Source organism: Mytilus californianus, unplaced genomic scaffold (genome assembly GCF_021869535.1).
Source record: "Mytilus californianus isolate M0D057914Y unplaced genomic scaffold, xbMytCali1.0.p SCAF_6, whole genome shotgun sequence".
Taxonomy (NCBI): domain Eukaryota; kingdom Metazoa; phylum Mollusca; class Bivalvia; order Mytilida; family Mytilidae; genus Mytilus; species Mytilus californianus.
Genome location: NW_026262712.1, coordinates 71385118 through 71411612, shown reverse-complemented (window position 1 = coordinate 71411612; position 26495 = coordinate 71385118). Strand labels below are relative to the sequence as shown.

The window sequence follows — 26495 nt, the reverse complement described above, 5'->3', positions numbered from 1 at the left end:
AAATCTACTTCACAAGTTTTAGCTCCATAAAATATAATTGGCCTACTTCCTTTGATGGTATTCCTCATTACATAAAATGTGCCATAATCAGAATACAGGGTTGTATCTTCGATTGCAATTTGCAAGCGTCCATAAACTATACATGTCACATTACACAAAGAGTATCTGTATTAATAATGCTGAATGAACAAATCGTAACATAATTTATTCTATTTAAATCATTCATAGTGTGGGACATCAAATAAATAAGTTATATTTCATGATATAAAATAATCAGAGAAATCAATCACAACATGACACAGATGGACCTTGATGGACATTGATGGACGTAGTTTTACCTGTGGATCATGATTTATTCACTTGACTTTTGGATGACATCTATGTATTGATACCTGTAAAAAGGTCAATTAATTATGTTACTATTTCCTTTTCACTTTTCGGACTATTGTTTTATATTTAAGCATTTAAGTAAATTTTCATATGTTTATGGTTAAAAAGTTACTTTATAACTTTGATAAAATAATATTTTACTAGACTGTTCGATTTCAAAGCATGCAAGATAAATTCTGATTCGATTTGATTTAAAAACTAATGTTATAAATTATGTTCAATGTATCGCAAGAAATTTAATTGATGAAAGCCAACAGTTTGCCCTCTATAATGAACAAAAACAACTTTTATTTATGTTAAAACATTTTTGACCCATATGAATCATAAACCTTTCAGTGGTATTTATCAGAATAAGGATACTATAGTTTCTATTTTGTAGAAAAAAAATATATAAAATACAGTCTGCCATATGCATATTGATATATGTTAACAACAACCGCAATGAGCAAACTTGGTTTACCATACTTACTTCGTCAATACAACCAATGAAATTATCATATCCTTTACCCCACCCTATCTTCATGCCGCATTCTGATCTAGCAATTGCTCCTGTGAATGAGATATATAAAAAAAAAATTAAAAAATCCTTTTCTAAAGACATTCATTAGAAAATCCAATTTAATAGTTTTGCAGCGTTCAAATTATTAAACTTATAATTTCCTTTGATAGAAAATATTACAATGTAAAACACTGAATTGCATTATATCCTAATATAAATCAAAGAGGGAACACATTTGGATGCTCTTTTGAAGGCTTACCATTCAATGGAGCCATATTTGTGTGGTCATTTGTTTGTAGAATTAACTCCCCTCTCTCAAACTTCAGCCAAACATCTCGCCAGTCTGTAAGTGGTCTCTAAAATGAAATAATAATAAAAGTTTTAAATAAACAGAATATAAAATATATATAGATACTGAAAAACTAGTAGTCCTGCTAAATCCTTCAAATATAAACCTAGTGAGAAAAAAACAGGTTCCTTTATGAACCAGCTTTTAGAATTGAGGACATGGGACTCTTAGTTACTTTTGCTTGTATATGTAATATATATATATTCAAATCAGTTTATTTTTTGTTGTTGTTATTATTTGTTTTTGTCACAAGTATCATGTTTTTACTTATATAACAAAAAAGAATTATCATATATGCATATATATATTCTGTTCTGCATTATACAATGGACCAATTGATACTGTATGAGCCCAATTTGTTTAATCTTACATTAAATCTTAAGATTGTACTATATTAACATTGAAATTGATTTTGCAATTTGACGGGCATAAATCTTTGAATGCCGAAACATGAAAAACGTGACTGTCTGTGCTTAATAGCCCTGTTGATAGAGACAAAATTCTGGATGTCAAAATGGAAATTAGCTTTATTAACTTACAATTATACATGTATACAGCAAAGTTTACGAAAGGTGGACATGTTTGTCATGTCGCAGTGGAAGGGACTTTTTCTGTATTTACTAAAAACTATATGCATCGGAACACCGGAAGTACTCAAGGAAATACATCATCGATATGTAACTTGGCATTATATAACTATGACAAGACATTTCGCTCTATTCTACAGGCATAGAACAAACAAAATCAAATAAAATTGAGAATGGAAATGGGGAATGTGTCAAAGAGATCCGATCAAATAGCAGAAAACAGCCGAAGGCCAGCAATGGCTCTTCAATACAGCGAGAAAATCCCACACCCGGAGGCGGGCTTCAGCTGACCTGTATAGTTTACATGAAAAAAGTTAAAATGAAAAAAGAGGCGGAAGATACCAAAGGGAGATCAAAGTTCACAAGTCAAAGAGATACTGTCAAAATCCTGACAAAAAACGAAAAACCACGAAAATACCAACAATAGTCAACAAAACACTACATTCAAAACGAACCCCAACACAAACCGGGTTGATATTATGTGCTCCGGAAGGGTTTACTACATCAAATGAAAAATTACAGGCGAGAATTCAGTTAAAAGCAGGTAAACCCTTATGTAAACGCAAATCGGTCTATAATAACTCAACATCATACACTAATGGGTAAAAAAGCATAACCAAAAAATCAGGACAACTGTTGGATTTCTGATTAACGACAAAAAGACGGACAAGGTTAATACTACTAAGCGGAGGAATAGAAATTGATGGTGCTACTTTTTAGGCAAACTCAATTATATATGCACAAATGAATTATCCATGACCTTTTGCCTATATTTTTTAGACTAAATCTTAATATAATATAAGAAATGTGATATGATTGACAATGAGACAATTATCGAGTCCAAAAGACAAGGATTTTCCTTTTAAGACGCTAAATTTTTCAAAGATGTTCAAAATTGTTTTGTTTGCATCATTGTCGTAATTCCCACAAATATATAACAAAGGTTTGGACTTATCTCATTGAACTATTATAAAAATTCAGCTTTAGAAAAAAAGTTTGGTCAGTATCGGGTTTGATTTAAGCGTTAGAATTCAAATTTGTATCTATTTTTACGCAGGTGTAGGAAAATTCTAAGTTGTGACTTTTAATCACAATCAGAACATATTTTAAAAGTTTTGATATTTCTCCTGAGACTATGTGTAAAATGGAAATTTCTATTCATATTTAGATAAAGCTGTCTTACCAAATAAGATATTTGCTACAATATGTCATACATGTAACGAAATAAAATCGAGTTTTGGAATAACTACACAGATACATTTGATATAGTTACGGTAACCGAAACACATCTAGATCAAAGTATAGGTAATACAGATTTAGAACTTGAAACATTCTGCCAAAACATAATTCGTAAAGATCGAAATAAATTTGTCGGTGTTATGCAACTGATTTATTGTTTTAGTGATAACGTTTATGACGAAGAGACATGTCATCTGTTTAACCAATATTTTTGTCTGATTTACAAATTAAAAGAGTTGTGTCCTCTCCCCGTTTCCCCTCTAAGACTGAAAATGAAATATACGATATTCCTATGGAATTGATTGAAATTGTTAATGTAATTTAAAAACTCCAGACCATCAAAACCTAAGTTATAGATATGATGAGACACAAGATGCTCCAAATTTGTCCTGTAAAATAGCTGTTAACATTAATTTTTGATAAATCACTTGAACACTGTAAACTTCCCTCTAACCCTCGGGATATTTCAAATGTTTTTGCAATTTTTAAAAAGGGTGATTCAGCATTAACTTCAAATTACCCAACGATTTCTCTTATACGTTGTGTTCGTAAAGTAATGAAAAGCTTGTCGTCATGATAAACTGAAACTCATTTTCTTTTATTATGACTAGGGTAAACTTGACTAAATGCGAAGTAAATTGCTAATGTCTTTTAATCTAAATAAAACTGAGATCATGCAAGTCTCGAAGTCTATTATTCCAGATCTAAACTTTGTTTTAAATGGTCAGGACATTGTTATGTGTCATATACATTGGTACAATAGCGCTAAAGGGAACACAGATATTGATAGCATTATATGTAGTGATATTACGTACATACACGTTTTAAAAGACAAAAACACAAATGTTAAAGACCGGTATGTTAAAGGGCAGTGAGGAAATAAATATTCTAACGTCTTTACCGGCGAATCAGGAACCGGTATCAAGGACATCTGAAGTTTATAAACTAGACCAATGTAGTAGTAATTTGCATGTTCAAAGGTATTTTAAGGTCTCCATATTATTGACCCAAATCAGAAATAAAATTTGTACTTCATATAGATAGTCATTATAGAAACAAGGCTTATAATTAATGACGCTATACGCCCGTTTCATCTACAGAATACTCGTTAGTGGCGCGTCTGTACACTAGGGTTAATATATATGATGTGCTATGCATAACATATTATTTCCAATATATCATCGAGAATAACCATACATTAAAGGAACAGAGACTGCTTTGTTAGTCTCTAAGTTGGTCTTGAAACATTTGAAAAAACAAATGAAGAAAGAAATGATTTATGTAAAGTAGTGTATTTATATATAATATTTAGTACAGATATCAAAAATACACATTAAATACCATTTGCTTAAGGGATTTGGAACAAAAATATGAGATCGAATCGGTTTACGAGAATATATTTTAGTTCCTTTGATTATAAAGCATACATGTTTAAAACTATAACATTATTTTCTTCAAGTGTAAACCAATTATGTCTGCATTCGACAAACATATATATACAGGCGTGATTTTGAACGTGTATCCTTAATGAATTAATTGAAGGCCCAAGACATATTTCAACCTTTGATGTAAACTCTTGTTAGTTTTATTTCATTTAGAGTGTCACATCTGACAATTATTCTCCAAATATTAAAATGAAACGCGTGACACTCACTGATTTATTCATGTCAAAGTTTACATGTATTTAAATCGGAGAAAAATTACTTTGGCTTCTTCATAAGTCCATGTATTCATATGTCGATAGTAAAGAGACTTTGCAATTTTATTTTTTCATTTTATAGCTGAATAGACGTTTCAAAGCAGTTTTACTCGACTAGGTTCTGATAAAATGTCGTTTGTGCAAATATCAAACAACTTAGCAAACAAATAAATTGTAGTTCTATATTATCTATACTATAGGTCTAAGTGAAGAACTAAATCTATAATGTTCGTAAAATCTTAACCGATTTTTTTTCAAATTTCTCACGGATATGGGTTTAATGAGTCGATTTTAAGACGAAAACATTCCAGTTTACTATCTATTATTATCCTTATTGACGAATTGAAGTGTACGGTTTTGTATTTACAATTCGAAGTCGAAACACAAAACTTAAAAGAAAATGTGTGTTTCCGCCAATTTCAACTAACGACAAAAGTTTCAATACAATTCCAATCAAAAAAGTGTAAAAAAGATACAAAGGGGTAACAAACAAAAAAAAGACAGACGATAAAAAGGCCACAATACACTTCACAAGAAACCAGAGGTTGAACAAAAAGAACGCAAACAAAATCCGGGACGAACCTAGGTGCTCCGGAAGAATAGGCAGTTCCTCAACTAGTGAAACTTTTCGCGTTGCACACTCCAAATAAAAATCCATTTATCAGTCGCATTCTGTGATGTTATAAATGATTTAAGGACGGGATGTTGACTACAAGATGTATAACATATCAACGTCCAATTTACAACTATCATTTCTGTTCTGTCCATAATAAGTTTAAACCAATCAAAACATTGTTCTCTAAACAAACTTAAAAAAAGGTCTATATCTAACTACTCAATATCTGGCTGGAACGTGGTAATCTGGTGATGATTTCAGGACAAATCGACTTTATCTAATATCATGAAAATAAAAATCAGAGCATGAAAAAATAAAATGGATAAAACCTGGATATATGTCGTTATTCGTAGAAGTATACAAACATCATGAATTGTTTTACATTTGTCATTTCGGGGCCTTTTATAGCTTACTATGCGGTATGGGTTGTGCTCATTTGCTCATTGTTGAAGGCCGTACAATGACCTATAGTTGTTAACTTCTATGTCATTTGGTGTCTGCTGGAGAGTTGTTTCATTGGTAATCATACCACATCTTCTTATTTTATATATACGTATATGCTGATTGCTAGTTATTATAATTAGATTTTAGGACATTACATCGGCTATCTTATATTCGACACCACAGTTTCAAAATGTTTTTAGTTTAAGTACACCTGAACAGCGCCAGTTTCATATTATATTTCCTTTTTGACAGTAATGTCTCTTGGTTTATTTATTAAAAACAATCTACTGGTTTACCATTTTATCATGGTCATAAATTTATACAAGTAGGTCGCAAGCTTAATTTATTATTTCATCACAAGAATATAAATAACAGTAATAATAGCGTTTCCCTAAGCCTGAATCTTTTTACTAAGCTCCGTATAACGTTCGTGTGACCCCAGCAAGATTTTCTATGCCGACATCTAGTTTTATATGGAGGACTTTGTCATAATGTTTGACCTGACATTATCTTCCAAGAAACCTTCCAAAACATTAATATAGCTATATATCTGAACAAGAAAAAGAGCCGTAACAATAATTTTGATCAACAACAAAAAAACTCTTTTATAACAGATTATCAAATTTAAGCATAATAATTTTAAGACTGATTTGCAGTATTGACCCTTCCTATCCCGTTTGCTGTAATCGTGTGAAAAACGAAGAAAACGTTAATTCGTGACTTTTACCTGGTATTCTACTTTATTTGATGACTCAGGTTATTTATTTTTTGTTTGGTTAAAATTATTTTTGAAATATTACAGCACGTAAAAGCCGCAAAAATATATACGATTTTCAAATTATTACTCACTTTTTTAACAAAATTTCTTATGTCATTACACATTTACAGTAACATGAAAACAATTATTAACAATGCAATTACATATTTTCTTAACAAAGGACAAGAACCACCAATGAAATACTTTGTTGCATAGTGGCATTTTAAGGTCGCCTCTCAATGGTTAAAGCTAACTGCTTCGTTAACATCGATATCTTACATATCTCCAACAAAGTAAAAAAAGCGCCTACATCATATGACAATCTCTACAATTTCAATCGTCTAGACCAGTTTTGTGATTCAAAATGAGTTCCCAAAAATTTTAATTATTGTAATAAAAAATGTGAAATTTCCTAAGAAGCATTGAAAACATTAAGTCGAAGAAAAACAGACAAATCCATAATACAAAAAAAAAACACCGAACATAATTGTAGGTAACAAAACACGTTTGGTGATAAGCAAGGTAAATATGGTAAAGACGACGGGATTGTGCATGCGATATGTGGAAAATATCCGTGGTCATCTGTGACAGTATTTATTCCATAACGTTCATCAAAATAAATATGGCGTTCGAAAATCTTTCACAAAGATGACTTCAACTTAACCATTTAGAACCCTGGATACAATGTGATCTTTGTAAGCAGCAACCCCTTATCACTCGTGATATTCAAGTACAGACCCTGAAATATCGTATCATCTAGGGGACAGATACGCCAGATACAGGTGCTGCTGGAAAGTTGCCACGCCGAAATGAAAAGTGGGAAGATTTGTCATAAAATTCATTTCTCATCCGGCCTTCATTATCATCTTCTAGTCAAGATTTGAGAAGCCATAATTGTTTTCTAGTATCCTTCATTTCAAGTTCAATAAGATACAGGCTGTATATTTTATTCTTCTGTATTTTGTAAGTTTAATATTATATGTATTGGTTCTTTTATCACTCCTCTGATTTAGATAAATGTGGAAGGTGGAGTAGGTTCAACACTAATTTTACAAAGTTACGTCATTGCCACATTATCGCTTTCTATATGTTTTCAATAACAATGGTTCGCTAAGTTTATGTGCGGCTATAGATTGGAAATTACCAATAATGCTAATGACATTGTTTATCAACATTTTAATCAGTCTTATATTGCCCGTCACAGACTTTCGGATCGGTTGGTATTTGAAAAGATATAAGAGAAAAACAAGCATTTTAGTACCTCCTCTGCGATGCCATCAATTGAGACAAATTCAATAATTCATACAGTTCAAAAGGAAATACCGCTCTATGTTAAAAATCAGTCTGTTCAATTATCTCATACCTAAGCCACACCTATTGCGACTAAAATTTCAACCGCAAACAAGTGCAGGATCTCAATAGTGACACATTCAAGTCGAAACATCCTGATTGCACTTTTGGTAATTCCCCATTCATATGTAATCTGGCTTATTACTGTATTACTATTGATATGAACATTGTCAACAACACTTCTCTGCGAGATACAACATTTATTTAACTCATTGTTACGTTCAAAGGGCGTTTTATCTAACAGCGAAACGGTATTACAATGGGAACTAACTGTACTCCTGTTCTCGTCGACTTGTTTCCTTATTAATATAATGCAGACTATACACAGGAGCTTCTCATTTCAGAAAGAATGAAAAGAAGCTAGAACAACCCTTTAACCTCACGTTCCACTATACAGATGCTGTCCTCTTAATACATGAATAAAAGATTGGTGACTATGTTTAACGCACCTATCTCACCGAAGTAGAAATAAAGTATACCCAAATGAGGGTCGGTTGAGAACTTAACCACATGAAAAAATAGGTGAATAAAGCTTTCCTGTTCTGAACTTTCCATTTCTATGATAGACCATGCAAGCAGCGCCTGCACATGTAGTATATATCCCCAAGTTGATACTATAATTTAGAGCTTACATTTCCTATCATGATTTCTTTGATAAAGGGTTGCAGCTTACAAGGAAAATATTTGACAAAAGCTTCCTAGTGGTAAAGTTGAAGTCATCCTTTGAAAGTTTTACGAACGCCATCATGACGTTTGTTTTTCGACTGGTGAGATTTTAGTGTCCCATTTGTATCTTCAGCTACATTGTTATGATATAATTATTACTTTAAGTATTTCATAAATATGCATATATTAATTATACTCAATTTCTGTTAAATTGCAAATTTCAACAACAAAAAATATCGCTGATTGCAACTACATTTGTACGTGTAAACGATTGTATTTTAATCAATATCAAGATGTTTAGTGGATTTATTCTAGGAAATCAAAACCCGTATAAACCTGTTGATTTCAGACAGATGTAAATTATCAAAAAATAAATAAATCATTTTGTAAAACAAGTGTGTACTTTTAATATGGAAAAGTATATATATTTAGACATACGTAGTTTACCGATGTTCAACTCTCATAACTCGATTACGAAGATACAAATCAAGGTAATAAATAAAAATAAGGAAGAGCACGATTTCTTAAAATGAACTATTTACATTTCTTTGTTAAGCATTGTAATGATAACAAAATGCAATAATGATGTCATACACTTAAACATGTTAAATGTACATTATAAAATCAGACCTGTATAAGTACATATGTGTTTACATTACCTTTGATGAAACCCACATTTTCTTTTCTTCATTTAAATTTGTAAGCAGAGAAAGGTGGTTCCCGGACATTTTCGTTCCTATAATTAATGTTGGACTTTTGTTACAATCTCCATTGAAGATAAGGGACTGTAGATTAGTTGTTACGTCCCGATGTTTGTAGCGTACATGTACGTGAAATGTACCACCATAGTCCATGTTGGCAAAAGCCGGAATAGCAATAGCACTTTTTCCATCAAAACAGGCAGCTCCAGAAGTTAAGCTAGCATTATCAACACGTACATACACATTATTTCCTGAATGATCTGAGAAATCATTGGTAAAAGGGAGGTAAATCTCAGGAACACACGCTACAAAGTCATATAAAAATCATAATGAAAAAACAAACACACAAACGAGAAATTCATGATCAATGTCAACGTCCTTTGATGGTGTTTAGCCTAAATCCCTATGATGTATACTAATATATATATATATATATAGTCGGAAAACAATATCTTTAATCTCGAACAGATGAAACCAAAATATATATGTTGTACAAACCATTCGGAATTTTGGGTTCTCAATCTCTTCAACTTCATACATGATTTTGCCTTGAAACTTTTTTGATTCGAGCGTTACTGATTAGTGGTCAATAGACAAAACGCGCGTTTGGCGTACCGAATTATTAAAGTTTATTTTTATTTGTTTTTAACAATTATTTCCATTATGCTGCCATTTATAGAAATGACCGGATGTAAAAATTAAGGTCATTATGACAGTAAATGCTTTAAAATATTATAGCTTATAACGCTTTTGTTTTGTTTTAAATTGACGCAAGTAACTTGTTTTGTGTAGAAAAAAGATATATATTTTTATGACATTCGTCAACGAAAATCTTTATACTAAAATGTAAAACAAAATAACATTAGAAACATTGGAAGTATTACAGAATTTCTCGTCAAATCATATCAAAGCATAGTCTCAAATAGATCAACTTACTGTGGTCTTCAAATGTATAACTAGAAGGGACTAATTCGGATATTTTTGCACATTCGCATAATTCAATCTGGTATGTCCATCTAGGTGGACATTTTTCTTTGATCCATTTTGACCCATCTCTGCGTTCATAGATACTTCTCTTCCCCAGAACTGGCCGTTTGTCACATATACCTTAAATAATAGGAAATAAAATAGTTTTAAACTTTAAGTACATTTGTATTTAAATAGATTCGTTGAAAAATGTTCCATTTACCAAGAATACCTGTTTTAGAAATACATATATGCTTTCAGCATATTTTTTCAAAGCTGACTTTCGCCGATATTAGATGTTCCTTTTTTATTTAGTTTTCACAATTTAAGAACATTCGGCACAATGGCTAAGAAAGGTAATGCCAGTACCAAAGATACTTTACATACGTCGACTTTACAATGCCAAGGCAAGATTCTTGTTTTTAAATGTTTCAACAACTAACAAATGAACGTCCATAATTTCGCTTGCACGTCAGATATGAACAAACCAATGAATGCTGTACCAAATATTTTAACAAAATGTCAACAGTATTTTTTCAAAATTTATATCGTTCATTCATAAATATAAACTGCTCAATTCATTTCTGTTTGTGTATTTTTTTTTATCGTTTCCATATTTGAAGAGGAACCATGATGAGGAGTATTTATAACTCTGTGTATTTTGTTTTATTTGTGCGGTAACTTCCAGGTTTGCGGTGTACGTTTTTGTACCTGCCGATAAAACTTTTAAATGGCTTGCTCCATTGTATGTACGTTTGATTATAGAATAAAAAATAAGATTACGTTATATTCATTTTGAATTAAGTATCAAACTGTAATGACTTTTTTTTACCTAAGTTTTATTTATATATGCATAAATCAGTTGAAAAACATTTTGACGAATAATCTTTCGTCGATACCCATACCTCCCCATTCGATAAGAAGACTTTTATGATCTACACTACAAGCAACATCTGGAATTTCACACGTAGAATCCTCGATACAGCCACGCCCATCAAGATATGAATGTCCCCAAGGACAACACCGTGGTTCAGAGACTCCACCTTGACACTCCCAGTACGACCTACATGTTCTTTTGCTTGCATATTGATACTTGTCAGCCTGGGATTTACAAACCTCTGAAAATAGTAAAAAAACAAATAAAATAGCAATCATTTGATTTTTAAAAAAGACGAGGGAGTCAAGTTTCTGATTTAAGACTAAGTAACTGGACACTTTTTAGACTTGCTTTTTGAACTAGGTTAGATTCATCCTAATACCGTATATCGGGTTTTTTTTTCGCGTCGGCTTTTTGTCGCGATTTGATGGCAAAATGGACAATTAAATTTTCACTGTGTATAATTTTCGCTGAATGGGAAAATACACGCGAAAAAAAATAACTGTATCGTATTGTTAAAGTTGTAAAAATGATAAACTTGTTTAAGTGACAGGAATTCGAGTACAAATAAATTTGAGAACTACAAACAAAAATACACATAATTCAGAGAACTTTCAAGGCATGTAAATTATGTACATTGGAGCATGCTAAAAATTGAAGGTTTTGATTAGTACAGATATACAAATATCCGTGTAAATGTGAATTATTTTTATTTGATTTTTACATTACATGCAAAATGTTCGGATTATGACACCAATCAATATATTTTCGCTAATTAACATTAATCGTTTAAACATGTCGCTGATTGCTGTGATGTCATAAGGTGTGATAAGCCAATTTAATTATTATGAATACAGAGATTCTAATTAAGTAAATTTATTCTTGTGATCTGTCAAATATTACAAAAAAACTTGATAATTAACAGAATAATGTATGAAACTTTCAAACAACGATAAATCTTGCAATTTGCATAACCCGAATAATTCAGTCGTTATATTCCGCTGATCTACGAAGGCTACATTAACGCCTGAACGTCTTCCTCGATAAAGACCGTCAACCGGAAAATTCACACCGCTATGCAATATGGGAATTTTTATTTAAGTTGGCAGCTAAAGAAGGAGGAGTTCCGGATGTTAATTGATGTTAAATGATGTAAACTGATGTTAATTGATGTTAATTAATTATTATCGGATTTGTGTTAATTCAACACACGTGTTTGGTAAGACAATTACAAGACAGTTGCGCAGACTCATTATCCTGATCGCCGCCGATTGGCTCTCTCTCACAAAGAGCAGGCGACGTGGCCAATGATCATAAGGAGTTCAAGCCCTCGTGTGGGAGAAAATCGGACACAGAAAGGGCTTGAATTATTCGAGTTACAATTTGCAGGGAAATTTACGCTGTGTCAAATTTTCGCGTTTCTTTAACAGCCGCGAACAAAGCGAAAATTTAACACACGCGAATAAACCCTATATACGGTATTTTATTTTTATTTTGACGTACGATATATTGCATTTGTTCTTTTAAATTGTTTTAACTGATATCATTTGGTTCCATTGTAGTATAGATATAGAAAGATATAAAGAAAATACCGTTAAGTACAATTAATATATCGATCAGCAGGACATTAAGCAGAAACTGGAAGCGCACAAAATTAAAAAGACCGTTACTATAGTTACCGGTATGTGTCTTTCATTATTCTTGCGGTACAGATAAAAATAGAGAAGGTAATATATGTGTATATAATGACCTAAACGATACCAGTTTTACTGCACCAAATGCGCATTTCGACAATTAATGTCTCTTTGGTGATGTTCAAGTTACTATTTGCTTACTATAACATTGATATATCTAACTTTGAAGATTGATATATTCAACTCGAAAAACTTACCATGTGGACAGTATACGTCTTTCGTTAGTTTACATGTTAGTGCTGACTGACTCCAGAACAAACCATACGGACAAAGCTGGGTAACAGGCTTTAAGATGCCTACATCTGTTGGGTAGCAGACAACGAATCGGTCACATGATGTGGGATGATTAGTGTATCCAACACCTCCATCCATTTTACAACCTAAACAAATATCTGGAACAAACAAGATCATTTTGTTTTGTCGTAAGGTTAAGTGCAATGAATATACTTATGTAATCGCAAAACATGCATTAGAACTCGATGAAAACATCTATAATATCTGCATCTTTGGTTAAAAAATAACCAATAAGAATATGAAGTAATAAAAGGCACTTTTAAAATTCAAAGATGCAGATATCATAGATAACATATATATAGCTTTAGGTAAAAAAAAATGAATATTAAATACCGACTTTACTGCTACTACTATCGGAGTGTTAAACGAACTTGACTACCCATGAGGATATCGCACAGTCGGTTGAGTTATGAATTCCCACAATTACTGTCAGCAAAGTACTTAAGGGGCATTAGCAGTCATGTTCACTGGTTTGACCTTAATTATCATATTTTATTTATAAAATACTAAATCGTAGCTTATTTTGACGAAATTGAATCAAACTGACAGCTATCATATATCATATATTATTTTGATATTCCGCTTATAAAAATGTTTGTAACAAAAAAAAATCATGTTTTAATTTTTGTCTGTTCTGAAACCATGCCGTTCTGAACTGTATGTAAGCAGCTTTACTTCAGAGTATACCAAACAGCAATATCACGAATAGAGTGGGACACACCATTTTTGCAATGCAAAATGTAAATTTGTTATACTTTTTTGCACATAATTTAAAAAACAAATAGCAACAAAAGTAACGTTTTAAAACAAGAAATGCTAGTTTATGATTCTAAAATATAAATGCATCAAGTAGATTTTGTCATCTTAAAGTCTTAAGTTTAATACCCGTAAGAGAATCAAATCAATCGTTTATTCAAATGTACATATCCAGTTTCTATTTAATCATAACATCTGATCATATGCGAGAAATAAAAATATCTTTATAACATTTTTAAAATGATAAAGATTTTAAATTCAGTGATAAATTTGCATGGTAAAATATCGTTAAAATAGCTCAAATTTTATGAGTTGATGTACATAAAGCCTAATCGTTGAGGTGTGGTTAGATACGTGTACTATAAGACTTACCAGTTGGCAATGGCTCAGAAAACACAAAAGTCTGTGAATTTTTCTTTTTTAACTCCAAACGAACTTTTTGGAGAGAAACTGGGATTTTTGGTTTCGGAGGAATAAATTCTGGTAAAACTTGATGAAAAAGAGTTTTTTCCGGAATTTTGTTCGTATGTGAAAGTATTACGGTTTTTTCCTGAATAGAACTTCCATTATTTTGATCAACGTTCGAATCAATCGTATTTCCTTTGTTTTTGACCTTTACAAATTCTGCAAGCTTTGTAAGTACCATTCCATTTGTAATGACAGCTCCATCTTTATTTAACTCGTTAATTCCAGGGACCGTCCAGTCTGTATTTATATTATTCGGTCTATCTCCAGGAAAAGCCCAATCGGTATTTATGTTATTTATTTCATTTCTAATTGCAACAGGTAAAAACGTACTAGAAATCACATTATCATTAAAATCGTTATTAATAAATGGAATTTGGCTTGTTAATCCTTCTCTCAGAACTTCCCCAATATTAACAGTACCTAAGTGTGTGATATCTAAACCATTTTGACGATTCCCATTCAATACAAGAGCAGAGTCTAACCCAAAAGACGAAGCTCCATTTCCATTTGTATTAAGTGTAGGAAAGAAAATTTCACTATTAGGTCCAAGTAATCTTGATAAACCTCCATTTATTGCAGTTTTAATACCTGCAGTTTTTAACAAATTTTCTCTTATTCCATCGAGTTTAGTAGAAAATGGAATGCCATCTCTTCCAGATGCTGCTTTTTCATGATTTGTATTTTGAATAACAATGTCTTGACCAACAATTAATCCACCAGGTTCAAATGAAGACAAATGCTCATTATTCTTTACAGTCGTATCTTTCAATAATACAGCATCGTTTTTCAAACCATTTAACAAATTACCCCCCACGGGAACATCTACATTTTTCAAGTCATTTATTTTCAAAATGTTAGTTTGTCCAGTTTTTTCTATTGTTGACAATGAATTTATACCATTGATTGTATTTGAACCTTTGATTCCGGAACCGACATCAGAATTAATACCATCTATGTTGTTATTAGCAATGTTTATACCACCAAAGTTTGAACCAGTAAGGATACCAGTACCTGTCACAACATTGGGCAATACAGCGTCAGCAGGTGGTAAACTTCTGCCATTTAAGGTTTCAGGTGATCCAACATTAAAATTAGGCGGAGATTTAATGTCAATTTCAGAAATAACATCCCGGTTTATGCTACTATCGACCATAGTAGAAGTACTGTCAAATATGTTAGTACTTTCAGAACGACTGCTTTCGAGAACATGGGAAGAAGGAAAAGCACCTCCAGTCAAAATGTCATTTTCTATTTTTATTTCACCTATAACTCCATTTGCCAAGATATCATTAACAGTATTCGCATTTATGTTAAGGCTATTTATGCTGTCCGTATCGGTTCTCGGTACAAATGTAGGCACACCCTGAACATTCATAACCACACTACCCGGTTTTGAATTGGTGTTTGATTGTAAATCGGATTTTGGTCGGTCACTGATGATCTGCATATGCTGCTCGTTTGCATTTAAATTGAAAGCAGTTTCAAATGGTATCGTACTGTGTAAAGTACGTTGAACATTCCGTAAAAAATCTGTATTCCTGTGAAATGTCCCTGATAATCTATCTTCGATGCTGTTGTGAACAAAATCTAAATGTTGATAGTGTAGGTTTGCAGAATTATCAATACTTGCTATAGGCAGAAAAGGTTCTTTAAATGTCGATGACTTTTGACGACGATTGAATAAATTATTACCAACGTTTCTCAACTTGTTTCTACGTATTGTCTTCAATTCTTTTCTTTTTTTCTTCACAATAGCTTTCCTTGAAAATACCTTTAATCTTTGTTGAGAGTTTGTTTTTGTCCCCAGCTTGATAAAGTTTCTCCTGAATGAAGAGGGTTTTGATATCATACGTTTATTAGATTTATCAATGTTTAATGGTCTTATAGGAATTTTTCGAAGTTTCAACTTCTTCACATTGTTATATCTGTATACTTGTCTGTTCTTTAACTTATGATTAAAGGAATTTTCTTTCAACGGTAACTTGGATTTCAATTCAAACTCTGAAAAAAGATATGTACAAAATAGTATATTTGACCATGAAATACAAAGTAACTCATTCTCAATATACTTGTTGTTGTCTACCAGTAGAAGCCAACAAATAACTGCACTTGATTTACATACATTCAACAGTAGTATACCGCTGTTCAAAAGTCATAATTCGATTAAACAAAAATAAATCCGGGTAACAAACTAAAACCGAGGGAAACACATCAACTATAAGAGGAAAACAAAGGAACAACAGAAACACTGAACTACAAATCAAGCAATCGCCAACATACATAGAAACGGACTGTAGATAACCAACTGCCATATTCCTGACTTGGTACAGGATATTTTAAGAAAAATGGTTTTATGGCTAGCCAAACCTCCGAGCATTTGAAAACTAGTAATTGATCACCTTCGACATTTAGAGTTTTCTTTCCTTTTTCCGGACATGGAATATTTTATTTTCGTTTATAAATAAGTGCAAGTATGATAAATACAATTTAAAAATGTCGATTCAGCTGTTTTTTCGTCGCTATCATTCAAGAATTCTAAAATTTCTTAATACAATGAACAATATTGATACCCGCATGATAACAGAAATTTCGAAAAAAAGTTATAAGACGCTTTTGATAAATGTTCTTCGCACTCTTTATTGAAATGAACAAAACTGAACTTTATTTTATCACCCAGTAAGTATGACTGTCTATTTAATTTTATTTCTCATTCATATTTTTGAATTTTGTTTTGTGTGTATCATTATATGTTTCCATGAATATACAGGAAGTATTTGAAACTGGATTGTTAGCAAAGATATATCAATCAATTATTCTTGTGAATAAGAGGAACAGGTAAGGCGAAAGATACCAAAGGGACATTCAAACTCATAAGTCGAAAATAAACTGACAACGCCATGGCTAAAAAGAAAAGACCAACAGACAAACAACAGTACACAAAACAAAACATAGAAAACTAAAGACTAAGCAACATATACCCCACCAAAACAAAAAATGGGGGTGGTCTCAGGTGCTCCGGAAGGCTAAGCAGATCCACATGTGGCACCCGTCGTGTTTCACATGTTAGTACAAACCCGGGGATAAGTCTGATTCGGTATGTCACATTCATGAAAAAGGGGACGGGATTGTAATAACGACAATCGGAACATATCCGTTGTCATCTGTGAAACGGATATTCCATAACGGTCAACCAAATCGTGATGGCGTCCGTAAAATTTACGAAGGGATGGTTTCAACTTTACCACTTGGAACTCTTAATCTTATAGTTTTCTTGTGAGCAGCAACCCTCTATCAAGTAAATCATGATAGTAAATACAAGCCCTGGACTATCGTATCAACTGGGGGATATATACTCCGTATGCAGGCGCTGCTGGAATTTTGCTACATAGAAATGGAAAGTTCACAATTGGGAAGCTGAAATCATCTCTTGTGTCGTAAAGTTTTGTTTTCAACCAACTCTCATTGTCAATTTCTAGATGTGAGTCAAGATATGAGGCAGAATCAACTGTATATGTTGTATCCTTTATCTCAAGTTTGATGGGATAGATGCGTTCAAGATTGTCACCAAATTTTAAATTATTTAGTGAGAGAACATCATCTAAATAGCGGAAAGTGAAGTTCAAGGATACTGCTAAGTTCTTTTATTTCTTCCTAAGAAGTTCCTGTATGAAGTCGGCCTCATATGAATAAAGGAACAAGTCGACAAGAAGAGGAGCGCAGTTGGTTCCCATGGGAATGCCGATTGTTTGTTGAAAAAACACGTCCTCCAAACGTAACAAATATTATGTCAATCAAGAAATCAAGCATCTTGATAATGTCAGTTTCAGAGAATTATTTGTTTGAATCAGAGTGATTTTTTACAAAGTACGATTTATCCCTCCCTAAGACAAGATACTTGTATCTACGTTGGCCATTTTTTATGATCCAAAGCAGGACCAACTCTTTCAATTTGTCTCTTAGTTTGGAATGTGGAATACTTGTGTAAAGCGTAGAAAAGTAAAATGTTTGAATACTATTGTAAGATGAAAGAGTGTTTCTTCGATTGTATGTACTCTTAAAGATCTTTGGATTTTTTTTATTTTTAGTATCCACATTTGATTCACGCCTCCTCTTGAATAGGTAGTTTCACAATAACTTTGAAGCCCGGCTTTGATTGCTGATAAAATTGATGTTGATAATTAGAAAGAGGTTTCGTGGAACACTTGGAAGACCAAGCAATATAACGTTGTTTGTAAGGACACTTTTGTAGTTCAAATATAGTGATGGAAGATCCAGTTCCTCATCTTTGGTTGAAATTCCAAAGGAACATAGAACAGACATATGATTATCCAGGATTTCCTCCTTGGTAAGTGTCGTGGACATGTATACATTTAGGGAATGAAAATTTAAGAAATGAAGGGTATACAGACACAAACAGAACGTCAAAAACAACCAAAAAGACTTCTGGACACATCAATTATCGTCCGTATTATTCATTGATTCTGATTTATCTCGTTTCGTTTATGTATCTAATGGATCTCGATTTGTATTGTCTTTTTTCGGTTTTCCAAATCTTTTTGATTCTATATTCCTTATCTGCGATTGTCTTTTTTTGATTCGATATTCCCTACCCGCAGTTGTCTTTTTTATTCGATATTCCCTTCCCGCGGTTGTCCTTTTTATTCGGTATACCCTAGCCTCAGTTTTCCTTTTCATTCATTATTTTACTTCATGCAGTAGTAATAATAAAGAAATAAGGTAAAGTGCACTACAGTATTTAATGGATAATAGATCTAATGAAAACAAGACAAATCACCAACAGTAAATAAAATAGTTAATTACTCTATAAAGGTTGAAGTTGTTAAGTGTGATAAACTACAACATATGTAGGAAGGATAATTTTTACGAGGAAATAACCACAATTTCCCACACTTACTATTTGGATATGGTATTGAACTGGTTGCCCGTGTCTGGTGTCCTGAAATGTAAAGTGTAGGAGTTAGTGATGTATCTTTCAAGTTCCAGTTAGTGAACGTATCGTCTGTCCGTAACGTTATTGTACAAATTTACCAATTTTGTCTCTTAAGTAACTGCCATTTTATCATATGCTTTCAAATGTTAGAAAAAAAAACCAACAATTATTGTCTCAACGTAGGACCTACTATAGGTTGGGTAACCACCTGTTACATTCCGTTCATGTCTTTAGCAATGAGTAAAGGATATTATGATAAAACGAAAGCAAAATTAATCACGAATAGGCGATTTTTTTTCTAAGTGGTTCGATTTGTTAAATATATGTCATTAACCGTGCGGTCATGAATTAATAATTCAATCATCTGATTGGCTATTTTGGAACATTAAATCTCGAAGAATCGGTTAATAAAGTTGTGAGAATTTTGGACGATATTCTTGTCAGATTGCACTAGTGTAATCAGTATGTTAAAACAAGACAACATACAATTATAATGATATTATTTTTATTCTATAAAGTAAGAACATGATGTTTTAGATTTTCACAAGGAAAAAGCTTTGTCCTGATTGACTAATTTTCTTTTTCGATATTCAATTGGTCTTTTTTACTTATTTCTTATTATACTTCATAACATATTTAAGTATTCGATTCGATGCAATTGTGGTGGATTAACATCATTCTCATCTTTTTTAGTGCATGTTTTTTTTCCTTCTTTTTTTATTTACACGCCCGTTGTATGTTTTCCGCTAGTACCTACACGAGTTGTTATGTTTTAATTAACACAAAACATACAGTTAATGTTGTGCTATTACATTATTTTTTTTGTAAAGAAGAAGACGTTATACATGTTTATCTTGTGTTTTGTCATTAAAATCCCGTTTGAGATTAGCACTGACAAAAATGATTTAAATATTTCTACTTATGTAATTAGTAAATGTAAAAGTATAAGAATATACAATGTATTTGAAAAAAGAACTCTCATCTTTTCAAATAAAAAACAATAAATTATTAATTTGTATACCAAAAAGAGTTTATAAGGAAAATATCGCTTTGTAAATTCCCATGCGTCCGATTTCACAATTTACCTTCATTAGAACGCTAAAACCTTAATATTTGAAAGCCAGGGATGTATAAATACATTGAAAGGTTAAAAGTTTTATCACCATACAAATAAGACGTTGCGCAATTTAAAAGTAAATCCTCCTCTTCGTATGAAAGATTGAAATATATAGCCAGTGATTGCTATTTACTAAGGATTTGTTGGTTATATGCTATATCAGATGTGATTAGCAGTAGGGCGCATGTAAGGTTCCTTTTAGTGCAATATGGTCATGATGGTGTCCTCCAACAACACATGGTAGGATGATATTATCAATAGATAAAGCGTATACTACTATAAATGTAATTTACAAATGAGAACGTGGACATACCAGTCTATACATTATCCAGGTGAAAACGTATTAGCATATTGTTTTATGACCACGACATGACCACAACAATCAAATGTCAAGAAACATAAGGTATCATTAATTTTATTGTATATTTTTGTATTTTTCTACCATTTTGAACTATATAAACTATACTTACAGAATATGTCTTATAAACTAAAGAAATCTACAGAAATTAGTGAAGATTCTTTAGTAAAATATGAGTTCCCCATATTAAGACAATAACAAACAGAGAAACAAAAATCCATCTTACTGCGTTCAATGAATGCAGAACATTAGATTAAAGCGTTTCTTGCACTCAAACTGCGATTTCTTTTTTAATGTAAGAAATTTCACCGTCTCTTGTTAGGAGGATAAATTATACATGTAAATACTACCCAAATTAAATTTGATCGGCGAAATTATCATGTGAAAATAAAATATTTGTTAGACGTGTCATATTTCTGTAAACTTTTTTCCAATTATTCAAATTAGAATACTATACTGGTGGTCAAGATCCCTTATTACTCTCATGTCCTCGTGCTTTACTTAAACATTTTTACTGCAGTCTTTACATATAGATATCATTATAGAATTATTCAAATTGAAGGCTTATGTGTCAAAGTCCTCCTCCAAAGAATAAGAATAAGAATATTTATTACTCCAAACAAGGGCCCTTGATGGGCAGCATGGCCTTTATACACACAAAACAATACATTGTGATTTGTAACAGAAATTTTTTTTTTACATTGAAATGAAATATTAAAAGTTCATATAGATATAGACATGATAGAGCTACATATATTTCTTCATTTTGTATAAATAATGCAGGTACGAGTAGCATCTTAATTCTGCCTTGCTTTCTTTAATGTGTGGTGTTTCTCCTTGTCGTATCGAGTCTTATTCAGTTATAAAAAAGAGGAAGAAAATACCAAGGGGGCGTTCAAAAACTATTAGTCAAATAAAACAGACAATACCATAGCTAAAAAGAAAAATTACAAACAGACAAACAACAGTCCATAAAACACAACACAGAATACTATAGATTGATAAACACAAACCCCCCAAAAAAGCCAGGGTGAAGTCAGGTGCACAGGAAGGGTAGACAGTTCCTGTTCAACTAGTAACGAACGTATACATAATTCATTGCATCGGGGACATAAAAAAAATTTTGTCACCATATTTCTGACATGTAATGAAACAAAATTTCAAGAAATTCTGAGACTGTGCGTGCCGCGACTTGGTTGGTGATTACAGAGAATTGCTATTAATCAAAACAGTGTTTAAAGTTTGAATATATTTTTATGATGGTAAAAGTGTACGAATTTACAAACGATCAAGCGAGTTCAACCACCGGGTTGGGCATAATTTTGTCTCAATTAAAAAGGTTTCGTTATATCTTGAAACATAGTATTAACTTAAGTTACTAGCATGAGGCTGAAACTGATGAGTAGAAGGTTTGCTTCCATGCACTGAATTTTACTCCTAATGGAAAGAATGTTGTATATTGCGTCTAATTCATCGAGAGAAAAAAAAGAGATTAATTCAGACGAAGGAGAATACTGTCAACGAAAAAATTAGCTAAAAAAAAACTATACGCGTAACTGAAATATTGTGAAAATCGGAAATTTTAGAAGAATAATTATAAAAATGCCCGTAACTGCGTAAAGAGACACGTAACTTTGTCAATTGCTGCATATTTCATGTGTATTCAGGATGGGGATAAACTAACATTATATGAAAATGGTCGACTCCGCATTCTCGATAGATTATGAGAAGATCGAAATGTCAGTGAAAACAAGAGAATAGTGGACAAGATTATAAAAAAAAAATCTATCATAAAACAGGTCAAATATGGACCATTATAAAGAGGAGACATGACAATACACAAAATAAGATATTCACTCATTTCCTTTTATCAACATGTATTTCAGATTGGTACATGTACATATATCTATAAATACCCTAGTTATATATCTAAAGTGGTGAATACAAACCTTCCCATGGAAACCGACAACGGCAAAACTTAGCAAAGAAAACCATTCCTCTAGGACAACAACGTAGTGTGTAACCCCGGTACTTTCCATCGTCGTACGGGTGGAAATAATAATTTTGATGCTGAAGATTAGGAATTAGGCCGCATCTCAAATTAGAAAGCACTGTCATGTACGGAATAAGGTTCATTGCCATCGCTTAAACACTAGTTCCAAATCATGTTAATCCTATCCATATTACATTTAAGTTAATAAGTTACATCTGGGATGTTTGACTAGTTTTCCGTCTGGTTTTACACCTGAACATTCTGTTAGAGAAATATGTACACCAACTATTTCCCTAGCCGCAAGAAACAAAAGGAAATAAATAAACAAATAAATACTGCTCCTACTAATGTTCATAAAACGCTTGATTAAATCTGCCTTGTTCACATAAAAAATAACCAAAGTTGACAATTACTGTCCGTTTTATTACTTATCAGAATAATCAAATCTGTAAGTACGTCTATTTCCCTTTCCTGCTCGTCTCCGCATCTTCTTCTAATTTTAAAAGGATTTTTTTTTCAAAAACGCATGCATACTTTAGATTCGTAATAACTCATCTCCTACCAATTTGTAACATATATAGAACGACCTCAATGTATGTCCTAGTGTTTGTTACAACAGATTTGTTCTTTAATAATGAAAAGTTCAGAATAGGATATTTTTATTTTTGCATGCCAGGAAGTGTTATTAGGTTGATAACAGGATTGTGATTATTTAAGTCAAAGAAGAATATTAAAATAGACAAAATAAAAGGAAAAATCAATAAATAGTATATTTTCTACAAATACACTACAGCTAGTCATATTTTTGCTGTTACATAAAAGTTGATGAAACTAACTTGATAAATGAGATAAATTTCAAAAGTACTTTCAAGAATAGGAGAGACAAGATTTTTTTTTTTGCAGATCAAAATGCAGGTTGTATGATTAAAAGAATTTTAGCATCAAAACAGCAAAAAATATGTTATACAGCCTTTTGGCAACCAAGTATCAAAAATAACTTTATGACTGTTTATTGAATAAATTGCATTCGAATTTATTTTAGGCGGTGCTTTGTATTTGCGCTAAAAAAATATTCATTTGCGCCACAAACCATATTTCATTTGCGCCAATAATACAGGTAACGGTAAAATGCTACCGCTCGTAACAACTTAGAGGTGAAAGTCGGATATCGAACGGGATAAGTTCTTAAAATTCTAGTAATAAACTAATGGTTAAACCCAATATGTACAGCTCTTTCTTGCATCAAAAAAAATATGTGTGTCCCAATCTGTTGTCACAGTCATTTTTCTTTGCATCTATATAAGACTTGTCTCGTTTTTTTCAATACACTGGATAATCTGTATGTTTTGAGTAAAAAATACGGACTTAATTCCTCTGTTTGTCTTAGATTGAATTATGCCCGTTTTGTCACCTCGAACATGTCAGCACTATACAATGTCATATCTAGGTGACATCCAGTAATATATGAGAAATGAGCATGAACTAACTTCAATTCTCGAGGAGTACTCTTCAAATTTCTTATACGAGTCTAGTATTTGGGATACAACCTACATTGAAACTTTAATCTTCATTTATGTTACCTGAAAAATGGGACGTTGATTTAAAAATTATTTAATTTTTTTTTTGAATCAAGCCCTTATATATAAATGGCTGATGTTTATTTTTGATGTTGCATCATTAAACATACATATACATAGGTTATTATCCGTGTTTGCTTTTAATCCGGCTTCTCAAATGGCGTATACGACTATTTTGGTGAAAGCAATTTCTTTTTTGTAAATTAGATGATTAAAGTTCTTTTGGATTAAATTATCATCTGTCAATGACTGTTATCACGTAAAAGATATAATAAGAATTTGGAAAACGGAAAGCTTTAACTTTGAACCGAAAACCCCGGATGCAAGTATAATGCCTTAAGCAATATATAAAACCAACACATATTGAGTTTGATCTTAATAAATATGAAAATGAAACAATTCTCGAGAAGTCTGTTTTTTCTCAGTTTCATGATATACATATTTGAAAGACAGGGGGCGCGTTGTCAGACTGTTGATTCAAGATCCATTAGAACATGTGTATATAAAGCCGCCAGAATGGTTGGCAGAAGTAAGAGTGGTACGATTGGCCAGGACTCTGTCAGTGAGTACATATTCTGGATTTGTGTAGTCATTATGTTTAAAGTATATGCACTTTTTTAAACATGAATACGTTAATACTATCAAGATTACACTTGCGACAATTAAACTTAATATTCTTTTACTTTTACGTTGCCTTTTATTTGTTCTATTAGCAGAAATTATTAATACCGGCTTTACAAACAAGAGGCTCACTTGGCAAAGCTATGCAATATTTACATCATTAGCAACAGTGGCAGCCAACTTGTAAGCACTAAGTAAGATTACGATCAGGTTTCATCCAGATCCAACTGAAGAATATTTTTCTTTTATAATCTTGGAGCCTTTTGTTGAAACATTATGTTTTTGTCGTCCGTTCACAATCCGGTAGCTTTATTTCGTACTACCATTTTCCGTCAATATTATTATGATATTTTATACTAAATCTAATGAGTTTTTGAAATTTGAAAGATACGGTCTGCTATTATGTGTCTATGTTGAATGATTGTGAGTTTTATTTGGTCAATTTATAAAGCTTTCTAACAATCAGAATAACATTATCATATGAAATTTACATCCTATTTATTTTTTTTTTTAAATCTGATTGCTTTCATATTCTAATAAATTGTGGTTTTGAAAGTAACTTACTGTCTGCTATTACATTTTCAGCTGTCAATGACCCAATAAGCATGTTAACGCTATATAAGAAAAATCAACAAGACCCTAGAGTTATTGCATCCTTATCAAGATCAGCAGAAATAGTCGAAACCGCAACAAGAAACTTGATACAAATGTACGTATCATTTTTGCTATTTTTGTTTTGTTTAAACGATTATGTGAAATTTAATGTTATAAAAAGAATAAATAAAATTGTGGAAGATACGACATGATTTTTGCTCATTGTAGAAGGCCGTACGATGACCGTTAGTTGTTTACATCCTCGTTCTTTGTCAAGCTTTGTCTTTCACGTCTTAATGACAACCATTGCTCTTTGGTCGGGTTGTTTTCTCTTTGACATATTCCCCATTTCCATTCTCAATTTTATTCAACTTCACTATGTGTTTATACCTGAAATTTGTAATTGTATGCCCCCGCCGCAGTGCGAAGGGGCATTAAGTGTTATCCTTGACCGTCCTTCCGTCCTTCTGTCTCTCCGTCCGTCCTTCCGCCCATCCTTCTGTCCGTCCAAATTTTGTTTGAAAAGCGAGCTTGAGCGGGGGCATTCGCGTCCTCAGACACATTTTTCTTTTATTTCAAAAGTTTCTATACTGTTATTCTTTGTTTTTTAAGAATCTAAATATTTCTTTTTGAGTTATCGGTAAACTATTTATAATTCATTAGAAATGATAACAACTGTTAATCTAGTTTGGAGTTTGATAACCAGTAGAGTATACGAATAATTCTAATCGTGTATAGATTCAAAACGTATTTTTCTTTAATGACTCGTTTAGGATTATTTGTCGCTCTTTGTGTTTTCTTAATTAAGTACTGCAGGTTTTGTTTCATCTTAATGCACATTATTATTTAGGAATCATTTTGACATGTTTATTTTTTTTCTATTTTTTCCCCCAGCCTTTTGATAATACAACGGATTTTAAACACGAGTGTTA

General features: G+C 32.1%; 1 protein-coding gene across 1 annotated transcript; it reads right to left on the bottom strand.

Moving 5' to 3' along the window:
- Nucleotides 1-212: 212 nt before the first annotated feature.
- On the bottom strand, nt 213-15505 carry LOC127706596 (uncharacterized). Its single transcript, XM_052211251.1, has 8 exons — nt 14257-15505; nt 13032-13226; nt 11169-11381; nt 10234-10404; nt 9256-9602; nt 1149-1245; nt 860-939; nt 213-392 (listed from the first exon to the last, which is right to left on the bottom strand). Exons 1-8 carry the CDS (start codon nt 15503-15505, stop codon nt 357-359), a joined length of 2388 nt encoding a protein of 795 aa, XP_052067211.1. The 3' UTR covers nt 213-356.
- Nucleotides 15506-26495: the final 10990 nt, after the last annotated feature.